The 11,249-nt window shown below is 40.3% G+C and overlaps 1 protein-coding gene across 3 annotated transcripts in view; it reads right to left on the reverse strand.

Moving 5' to 3' along the window:
- ttn.2 (titin, tandem duplicate 2) overlaps nt 1-11,249 on the reverse strand; it is a 246,500-nt gene that overhangs the window by 115,696 nt on the left and 119,555 nt on the right. For all 3 annotated transcript variants that reach the window (XM_044216152.1, XM_044216154.1, XM_044216153.1), the window contains 16 exons: nt 10,783-10,833; nt 10,235-10,630; nt 9,840-10,118; nt 9,052-9,321; nt 8,798-8,937; nt 8,550-8,676; nt 7,077-7,343; nt 6,682-6,948; nt 6,126-6,389; nt 4,985-5,124; nt 4,569-4,695; nt 3,814-4,080; nt 2,712-2,978; nt 2,118-2,384; nt 477-616; nt 55-181 (listed from right to left, as the gene is read on the reverse strand). In XM_044216152.1, coding sequence (XP_044072087.1) covers nt 55-181; nt 477-616; nt 2,118-2,384; nt 2,712-2,978; nt 3,814-4,080; nt 4,569-4,695; nt 4,985-5,124; nt 6,126-6,389; nt 6,682-6,948; nt 7,077-7,343; nt 8,550-8,676; nt 8,798-8,937; nt 9,052-9,321; nt 9,840-10,118; nt 10,235-10,630; nt 10,783-10,833 — 3,396 coding nt within the window. The remainder of the gene's footprint in view (nt 1-54; nt 182-476; nt 617-2,117; nt 2,385-2,711; nt 2,979-3,813; nt 4,081-4,568; nt 4,696-4,984; nt 5,125-6,125; nt 6,390-6,681; nt 6,949-7,076; nt 7,344-8,549; nt 8,677-8,797; nt 8,938-9,051; nt 9,322-9,839; nt 10,119-10,234; nt 10,631-10,782; nt 10,834-11,249) is intronic.

Consider the following 11,249-nt stretch of genomic DNA (forward strand, 5'->3'; position numbering starts at 1 on the left):
CAACCAATGTTTTCCCAAACTGTCTGTTATTTATGTCAGTGCTATTTATGTCACCTTTGACTCTGAGCTGAGCTGAGGATTTGGCATTCGCTGCCGAGAAGTCTACACTTCCGGCCATGTCCATTCTGCAGTTGAAGAGGATCAACATGTGTCGGGTTCCCTCCTCCTTGATCTCCACATCCTGAGAACAAAAATCCACAGTTCAAACAAACACATCAAAATAATCTCTTCATCTCAACTTTGAGACGAGGTCAAGAGAATGTACTTTTTCAAAAATATTTTTTACGGAGCTCCCAAAGTCCCGAAAGATGGTGAATAAAGATGAATTGATTTAATTGAATGGCGTTAAACTGAGCATTCCTGAAGCAGAAGAAAATCTGCTTTGGGAACAAGTGGAATTATTTTCAGCCCATTGGCTATTTTACTGGTTTAAATAAAAATAAGGACGTCTTGGTGTTATCAGTGTTTAATCTTACAGCTGACGGGTGGAGCATGTCTCCCTTCAGTTTCCAGGTGGCGTGAAGGTCCTCCTCCGAAATCTCCGTCTCAAACTTGGCCACCTCGGTCTCTGTGACCTCCACGCTGTACAGCGGGCGAACAACCTTGATGTCGCGCTCTGCAGAGGTTTAAAAAGACGTTAGAGAAAACCAAACAGAAGGCGAAGCTGAAAATCTCTCAGAGAACTTCAAGCGCAAACAGTTTCATGTTGTCGTATACAGTGAGAAAGACAGCTCTGTGTCTGATGATCAGTGGAGGACATACAGTGGACATGAAGACACGTGGACATGGGCGAGTAGCTGACGCTCTCATTCAGAGCGCCTTACAATTTATGCAAAAGCAGAAGACGTTGAGTAACTCTCGACAATAACCCAACCCTATAAAACATCTCTACATTATCAACAGACACTTAATAAATGTCTTCTATCATTAGAACTGGATTATTAATGCTTATGAGAACATTTATAAACTAGTTTAATCAGATCCGTCTTGCTAGAAAGGAGCTTGGGTCCAAATGTATTTCTTGTCAGCTGTTAAAATTAATCAAAACTGTGAAACTATAATTAATATTAGAATTTTATTATCAGTATTATTTGTATTATTATTTTTAGTAGTAGCAGTAGTAATGAACATACTAAGCATTTATAAACTAGCGACAGATCAAGAGTTTACAAATGTTTTATAGATTGTTAAACTTAGATTATTATCACAAATTAATATGTATTGACACATTGAAAAAGTAATGTTCAGCTTAATAAAGGTGTGATTATTAACACTCTTATAGACGAGAGATTATAAGAGCTGTGTGTGTGTAAATATCTAAAAATGTTTTACAAACAAATTTACAGAAAGTTTCAGCTCTTAATCCTGGACTTGCTTTTACACAAAATAAGTATTGATTAGCAATAAATCCAGTTTAGAAATGCTGTGTGCTATGACTATATTTTAATTTGAATTAATAATCAATAATCACATTGAAAAAGTAAGTTGATATACAATAACTAGAGTCATAACTAACTTTATAAATTGTTAATAGTATCAACACTCTTATAAACAAATAGTTTACATATGATGTGTCCTGTGCTTGCATTCAGGTTTTGTGTGCTCGGCCTGTGCTTTAAATTGGGGGTATATTAAGTTCATATCTTGCCCTGGAAAAATGGTTGAAATTGGCAGCGTAAATGTGAATTATCTTTTGTAAAATATAAATATTCATGATTAAAATAAAAATAAATAAAAATAAGTAAATAGATCACTTATAAATACCTGCATTAACATTATAACATGTATATGAACGCTAATATGTACATCAGAGATAAGAGACATTGACATGAGAGTTATATTCATGTCTCTTGTTTCTTCAGAGTTCATAGAAGTGTTTCAATACACAGTTATAATGATCACTTTAGATGTATAGGGTTGGATTATCCTCAAGCGTTATGATAACAAGTCACAAACATTACAAACATTCAGAATGAGAGGACAGGACACAGTAATGAACGACGGAGGGGAGATCGGCCCAGAGAGAGGCGGAGTTTCGGTGAACGGCGGTGGGCGTGGCCTGATTCTGCAGTCCTGACCGGGGTCTGGGGCAGGGGCCGGATCGCCGCAGGTATTACCTTCGATGTTCAGGTCGGCTGTGGTTTTGTCAGTGCCACAGTCGCAGGTGTAAGCTCCCATGTTGCTCTTTGCCGCCTTCTTGATGACCAGCATTCGCTTCTTGCCGTCTGATTGGAAGAGAATGTTCTTGGAGGGAAAGATTTCGTTACCGTCTTTAAACCATTTGACCTCGGCAGCAGCCTTGCTCAGCTCGCAGGACAAAATCACCTCGTCCTTCTCGACGGCGGTGTAGTTCTGGAGCTTGACGGTGAAGTACAGGTCGCCCTCTGCAAGAAGGTGTACAACATGACCAGTAAAAACCAGTTAAAACAATTGTCCTGCTGGCTATAATACAGATATGCTGACTTTCTCGATGCCTGTAGAGAATACAGTGTGATAGATTGGAATGTAAATTAAAAAATTCACCCTAAAAAAAAAAAGTCACCAGTGTATTATTATTGTGTAATGTGCAGCTTAATTTTAATTAGTAAATATCAGCATATGGAGTTAGAGTTTTGGACTCTGACATGTAAACCACTGGGATTTGTGATAACTAGGTAGTTTTAAGCTGTGTGTGGAAATTCAGCTGCATCCTTCTAGAAAGTGAGACTAACCGAGCACGGTGAGCATGGCCTCTGAGGTCTTGCCCATGGCCTCCACTTTGATCATGGAGGTGTCGTCGATGGTGACCTCCTTGAAGGCCAGCATGTGGACTTTTCCATCTTCCGACATGTGCACCACCTTGCTGGGGTGCAGACGGATGTCGTTTTTGTACCAGACCACTGGGATCTTTTCATGAGAGAGTTCAACGCTGAACTCTGCGGTTTCACGTTCCTTCACAGTCACATCTTTAATCGGCTTGATAAATTCGAGGCGAATACCTGACAAACAGAAATTATATATATAGGGAATTAAATATAAAGTTGGTAAGACATGAAAACATACAGATTATAAAGGTGATGATGTGTTCAAAAGGCCATGCTGAAAAAGTGCCGTGCGCTCTCTGTGATCAAAATATAAGATCTGCATTTTCACTGGTTGCTTTTTCTGTGCTCAACTCATTCGCAGTCTAAAGTCCTGCTACCGTGTCCCCTAGAGGCTGCAGTGTTCATTACAGCCCCAATATGTGATAGTTGTATGTGATCACGACACCGTGTTCATTAATGTGCTGCTCTAACAGCCTCTACTCTGCTGATTTCAGTCTTTCCACCAGATGTTGAACCAGACTGCAGGAATTTGCTCCAATTTAGACACAAGTGCATCAGTTGGGTGATCAGATCTGGCTCACAGTCGGTGTTCCAGTTCATCCCAAAGGTGTTTGGATGGGGTTGAGATCAGGGCCAATCAAGTTCTTCCACACCAAACTGGGAAAATAATTTTTTTATGGAGCTGGCTAAGACTATTGTCTAAAATATGATTACATGCTGGAGCATTAAGATTTCCCTTCTTTGAAACCAAGAGGCCTGGACCAAACCAAAGGAAAAACAGACACAGACCAAAGTATACTAAAATATGTGGACGTGCTGTCTGCATACTTTTGGCTCTATAGCGTTTGTTGTTGAGAGGTTTTGGCAGTCATTGAAAGGCTTTTGGCAAACACTCACACCACTTACAGAGCACATGAAAAGCAAGGTTTTGCTCATACTCAGGAATGCTGTAATGTACACATCACACCATTTCTATCTAATAAAACTGAAATGGTCTGACTCTATTTACCTTTGATAATCAATTTTCCAGATGTCCTTTTATCTTCAGCCTCAAACATGTATTTGGCTTCATCTTCGTATCTGGCAGATTTTACTATAAGAGTGTGTCTCTTTCCCTCCACCAGGAGTTCAAACTTATCATCGTTTGACAACTCCTGAGATCCCTTCAGCCAACGGAAGCTTTTGGGCTCTCTAGAAATTTCCAGCTCAAACCTTGCCTCATCCTTTTCATACACGTGCAGGTCAGCCAGTGGTGTAATGAATGAGACTGGGAGCTCTGTTGATTCAGACAGATAGAGTTAATATCAAGGCGCAGATGTAGTGCTCAGGAATAAAAACTTCGGATCAGTTGTGTTTGGGTAAGTTAATGAAAGTCAGATGGAAGTGACTTGCCACACTGACAAAAACACAACAAAAATATGGAGTCCCAAAAGAAAATTCAAAATAATTCAAAAGGATGTTCTTGCAATACGTAATGTAATAGCATTTAACACCATTCATAGAATGTAAATCACTATTACATTTTAGTAATCCACATAATTTTCGGGTTATTTTTGATGCTGCAACAAACCGAAAAGTAAGACAAGAACAACTTGCAATAAATTGGAAGAACAATCAGATTTAAAAGTAAAAAAGTGAAGCAGAAAGAATACCCATCTGCTCAAGCTTTTCATTTTCAAAGAAGAAAACCACGAGCACAGTGCTGTGCTTGGAAAATGTGTTAAGACTTTGCACAAAATGTAGAGTGAGGAAGTGAAAGCTCACCCTTCACTTTCAGGTTAGCAGAACACTTGGCGTTGGCGGCGGTAAACGCCACCTCGCCTGTTTGAGGAACTTTGCAGTTGTATAAGACCAGAGTGTGTTTGGCACCGTCCTCCACGATCTCAACGTCCTGTAGATGGCCGACAAACTTCAGCATTTCAGTAAAAACACAAGGACTCAAGAAAAAGTGATCAGAGCAAGGCCGTGGTCAATTCACTTTCATTTGTTAGCTAACGAAAGATCAAACATTCTCATATTTCATATCTTAACCCTGATAGGTTAGATATGTGAAACTTTTCAACCAAAGACTTTTCAATACTTTTTCTTAACGAAATCCACATCTGGGTTTAGTCAAAATAAAAGTGAATCGAACCACAGGTAAGGGAATATCTGCTGAGATGAATTTTAATGAGACATACAGCGGATGGACTGAGGACTTCTCCGTTCAGTTTCCACTGGCCATGGACATCGTCCTCACTGAGCTCGACCTCAAATCGAGCGGTCTCTCCGTCAAACACCTCAGCGCCATACATTGGCCGAACCACCTTGATGTGGCGAGCTGGCGTTTAAGAGATGGTACAAAATTCTTACTGAAGACGTTCAGACATTTAAATATTCAAACAAAATGATATATATATATACACGTACAGACGTATACAAATACTTATGCAAAGACAACAGATAGGCACAGACAGAGATGCCAGGATATATTTCTCTAATTTGAGGTAGAGCTTCTGCTTTCCTAAATTTACGGTCCTATATAGAAACCTCCTTTATTATGCTGTAAGCAACCATTAAATAGGACCATAAACAACCAAATGGCTCTGAATGTTGACTCTAACAGTGGTAGTAAAAATACTGTGATGATCCGGTTTTGCAAGGACTGCCTATGGGACAGCAAAGGAGATTATGGTGCTGAAGGTAGACGGCTACCACACCAAGTCAATTCATTTGGACAAAGGAACTTCTGAGGAACCATTTGGTTCTATATGGACCTATTAGATTATTGAGGTGCCACAGTTCTTCAAAAGGCACTGAAGAACAAAAAAGGGATTTGTTTCTTCAAAGACTGATGGTTCTATTCGGAAAACCATGAAGATCCTCTGAATAAGTGTCTTCAAGAGCACACAAAGCAACAAACAAAACCAGACAATAAAACAGAACAAAAGACACAAGTTACAGTAGAAGAACACTACAAGAGAGGACTGATCCCCCTCCCAAATTATGACGATAATCAGATTTGAATACATCATAGCTTCAATGAGAGCCTTTCTCTTGAAACTTTTATCTCTTGTAATGTGTTTCTACAATATTTGGAAGGGCAGAGTGATGAGAGACCACATACATGTGTTTACAGTGGTAATTAAGAAGTGATGAGAGCAAAAAGGTGCTTCAGGTGCAAAAACTCCAAAAAACAAAACAACTACTGGGTGATGGGGTTTGAGCTGTGGTTAGGAGGTGGTGCAGGTGAAGGGTAAGCTAAAGAGGCATGTCAAGAAGGGGAAGATTGCCTCAATAGTGGTGAGTACCAAAAATCCAAAACAAATTCTGTGTCTTTACCTTCAATGTGAAGCGTTGCTGTCGTTTTGTCTGTTCCACAATCACATACATACTGTCCTTTGTCTTTGTCGCCAACTTTCTTGATGATGAGGGTTCTGCGTTTGCCCTCGGCCTTAATGGCCACCGTCTTAGAGGTCTTGATCTCGGCCCCATCGTGGTACCACAAAACATCGACGTCTTTGCTGAGCTCGCAATCTAGAACCACCTCGTCTTTCTCCACTGCAGTATAGTCCTGCAGCTTAACTGTGAAGTATGCATCTCCCTCTGGAATGGGGAAAATTTTTGCGTGACTCTCCACAGCACATATACAACACATACTGTATAAATGGTACAAGGCAAACAAAGGACAAGACGAGGAACACAAATGCACGACAGAGAAAAAAATTTCTTATGACACAGAACACAGAAAAACAATGTCTTACAAAAACACAATAAGGTCGTTTTGTGGACCTGCACAGACACAAACATGGACAGATTGTACAAAAGAAGGTGAAGAAGAAGCAAAGATACTGAAAGAGGAGGACAGAAACAGGACAGGTGGTTATTCTTGGTTTACCTATGACCGTCAGGTTGGCCATGGAAGGAATTCCTTTGGCCTCAGCCTTAATTTGGCAAGTATCATCGAGAGTCACTTCCTTTATTTCTAGCACATATTTCTTTCCGTCTACATGAGTGACCACTGTTCTGCTCGGATGAATTTTAACGTCGTTCTTGTACCAGGTGACAGGGATGTTCTCATGTGAGAGCTCCAGCTCGAACCAAGCCGTGTTGCCTTCCTTCACAGTTTGGTCCTTTATTGGCGAGATAAATTTGAGCCTGATACCTATAATTGTATTAGTAAAGCATATTCATATGAGTTAGTTTGAAAGACGAGGCACCCAACTCAATGAATAGAGTCATAAAAATAAAGGTTCTGCTAGTTATGTCCAGTAATGGTGGTCCAGCACTTACCCTCCACTGTGAGTCTAGCTGTTGAAGTTTTGCCCAAAACCTCAATTGTATATTCGTCCTCATCATCAAACTCACAGCAGTTTATAATCAGCATATGCTTCTTTCCATCATCGATAATGTCATACTTTTGGTCTGGGGTGATGATGTCAGCCCCTTTATACCACATGACCTTAGAGACATCCTTCGTGATGGTGCATTCAAACTTAGCCTGTTTCTTTTCAGGCACAGAAATGTCCTTCAGCGGGACAACAAAGTCCATTTCGATTTCTGGGTTAAAAGGTGACACAGGTACAGTACATCAACAACACAACAAAACACAACAGCACAACAGCACAACAGCGTACAGCAAGTGGCCAGTTTACCGTGTACCCCCTTGTATGCAGTACTGGGTTGTAACCCTCTATGCTCTAGAAGTTTATGGAATCATACCACAGGGATATCATGGGGTATTGACATGAAAACCCCATGCCATTGCTTGTTGCCAACTAGATTGGGGCTCATTGATGGTATACACAGCTCGTCCCATCTAATCCGACAAAAAACCTTCAGGAGACATCTTCAGGTTGTCACCTAAGCAAAATGACGTCACTTTGCATCCCCGGGTTTGTTAAAAAATACGGCCTTTGGAACATGGCATTGAAGGACTCCATGTTATGAAGGTTAAAATGCAGTCATCAAGGAACGCTGTCTTCCTGGTAACAAGGTTTCTTTATGTTTGAAACATTCACCAAAAGTTTTGTTATGGGGAAGGACCAGTCCATCATCTTGTTCAGCTGGCATCAGATTCTGACTACAGTTTTATCAGAATGCAACAAGAATCTTCATTCTTCAGCCTATTCTTCTTTCTACTTCCTTTTCATCAAGTCTTCACAAGTTACCTCTTGTTTGTGACTGTTGGGGAAAATCAACAGTTTGCTGCTAATTCTAAATTAAATCAAACAGTTACTGAACTCCATTATTTTTCGTAAAACTAAGGCAATGGGATTTCATGTCTGGCGGACCCATTCATGAACATGGCATTGGTGTAACTAATAAACTGGCCACTGTACGTAGATTTAACATAAAACATTTAACCACAGACAGTACGAATATACTGAGCGTGACATCACTACACACATTTTCACGCAATGTCAAATCTAACAGAACGCCAGACAGGTTTACATTTTCTGTTGTACAACAAACAGAACAACAAATACAGGACACCATTTCAGGAAAAAGTTGGGATCCCATATTAAAATTCCTTCGTGTCTTCCCGGGCTGCATAAAGTCCCAAAGAATGGCACAAATAATGAATTTTACTCATCAACCCTATTAAATAAAGATCTAAGGTCCGTTCTCACATGCCATAAAGCTTTATTTTATTGCCCACGGACCTTACACCTTTATTTTTACAGCTAATATCATCAATCAATAGCCGTCTTAAAATCATGGTACACTGTAATTCCGATGCCACATACCAGGAGTACTCCTTACCTTTGACATTGAGCATTGCACTGGTTATAGCGTTCAGAGCCTGGTAAGACACTTCTCCGGCCTGATCCAATTGGCAATTTTTCAGCCTGAGCTTACGGACTGCACCCTCCATTTGGATGTCACATGTCTGATGAATACATTACAGTACATTTATATATAAAAAGTAGTGAAAATGAACATCTAAATGTAGAAATACATGCTTTAAGACTTATGTGACACTTTATGAAAACGAGTCCATTCAGTCTTACCGGGGATCTGGTCAAAACCTCTCCTTTGAGCTTCCATTCCCCTGGAACATCCTCCTCAGAGATCTCTGTCTCAAACATGGCATCTTCCTTCTCAACCACCTCAACGCTGGCCAGGGGCTTCAGGATCTCGGCCTCCCGCTCTGAGAAAGAGGTTGTATTAGTACTCATGAATATCAACCAAATGATAGAAAGATATTATGGAAGTATTTGAGAGACTCAAGTTAAAAGAAAGGTAAGTAGGTAGATAGATAAACCTCCTAGTGTTAACTTGGCAGTGTAGATGCGTCCTTCCACCTCCATGACATATTCTGCTACGTCATCAGGCTGACAGTTCTTGATGGTGAGTGTCAGCTCCTTTCCATCCTTCTTGATCTCAACCTTGTCAGAAGGAGTGATCTCATTCTCTCCTTTGAGCCACTTCCAGTTGGGAGTGTCCTTGAAGAGCTCGCATTTAAATGTAGCGGTAGCCTTTGGTTTCACATGCTGGTCCCTCAGTGGTTTCACAATCCAATCTTTAATGATTTCTGTTGGAGTTAAACATTACTGAATCAGTGTCCATCATACCATTAAAGACACAATGTGCACAATTAATATACTGAATGTTACTAAAATGTAGTCTGAGCCAGGACAGAGAAGCAAAAACAGGCTTAATCTTAGCTTAGTTTATCTATTTTCAGGTGGTTTTCAAAGATTTCCCAAGGTTCTTCCTAATCTGCATTTGCAGTGTCCAAACCATGAATATGTGGATCGGTATTTAGCTGCAGGACATTTAGTTTTGAACTGGACTAGATGTATAATGTTGTTCAAAACAACTGAAGGTATTGTTGTATGTCAACAGCATACAAATAAAAAGTTATTTAATGTTTCCGAATTGCATGTCTTATGGTAACATTTAAATTGAAAACAAGAATGGGACAAACATTGTACTACAACAAGTGCTACGAATGCTATTCCTGCCCTAATCCATTCCAGTATACATTCATTAGAAAGCACTAGTATTGATGTACGTTTAGGGATATGTACAGTGTCCTCTTTTGCTTACCAATCACTTTGACATTTGTTATAGTCTTGACATCCTCCTGGCCAGCCACTTCACATGAGTAGGAACCAGTGTCCTCATCAGTGGTGTTCTGGATGGTCACAGCGTGCTGCATACCAATGATATTGATCTGAACCTTGCCTGCCTGTTTCTTCAGGTCCTCACCATTCTTCTTCCATATCACATCTCTCTCTTTGTTCAACTCACAGGTTATATACAAAGGCTGACCCTTCAGAGCTGAAGTCTCCTCCTCCAGCTCTTTGATCCATTTCACAGGCAGCTCTGTGAGGAGATAAAAAGGCATTGAGCAATTTGACATTGGTGAATACTATTTCTGGTCTTCCGTACACCAAGTATCTTTGGTGTTATTTTAAAGGCAGAAAAAAAGATATAAATACCTTCAACAATGAGCTTGGCTGTGCATGATATTTCCTTGCCAGCGTTCTTGGCTACACAGGTGTATTCACCAGTGTCAGACAGCTGGACATCAATAATGTTCAACTTGCGATCTTTGCCGTCAGAAGTGAACTTGTGCTTGGGACTCTCGCGTAGGTTACTGCCATCTTTCATCCATGAAGTGATGGCAGTAGAAGGCGAGATCTCACACTCAAACACAGCAGACGAGCCAATAGACTCGGCTTCCTGCAACACAATGTCCTTAAGCTTCTTGATGAACTTCAGAGGGACAGCTTTGAGCTTGAATCCTGCAAAGGGTTCCTCCGGTGGCGAGGGGCCTTTTCCACCAGGTTTTAGGCCGCGGCCCCTGCCTTCTCCAGGGGACGGGGTCTGCTTGGCTGAATTACAAATTGAAGGCAAACAATCAATTCACATTTTAATTTCAAGAAGAATTCTGTGGCATCACCATACAGGATGTAGAACGTGATAGGGGTTTCTTGCTGAGAATTCATAAGCACAGTTCATAGGTTTATAAAGACAACAGACTTACGTTTCAGCCCTCTACCTCTACCTCTTCCTGCTTCTTCTGCTGGTTGTCCCTCTATTTAGAAACAATTAAAATTAATTTGCTGCACACAATGTAATTATATATCAATGTCTTCACAAACATGCCAGTGCCAGGAGATATGTAATGTCCACTTGAATGGATCGAAGGGAAATATGAAGTGATAGTGATGGTAAATATATGAAATAATGACATTGAAATGAAGACAGACAGAACACACCATGATGAATAATGTATAATTACAACTTTACATTGATGTAGCTTTTAGACCATGAAGAGATGGCATGAGTGGGGAGAACACATGTTGGACTGATGGGAATGACATGATATTGAAATGGCAGCCACAAAAATGACATAACAGAAATGACAGAAAGCAATGAATATGACACACAGAATGACAATTAACATAAATACAAAAAAGACATGGCATCAATCGCTTCACACTTAAGATA

Source organism: Siniperca chuatsi, linkage group LG12, assembly GCF_020085105.1.
Source record: "Siniperca chuatsi isolate FFG_IHB_CAS linkage group LG12, ASM2008510v1, whole genome shotgun sequence".
NCBI lineage: Eukaryota > Metazoa > Chordata > Actinopteri > Centrarchiformes > Sinipercidae > Siniperca > Siniperca chuatsi.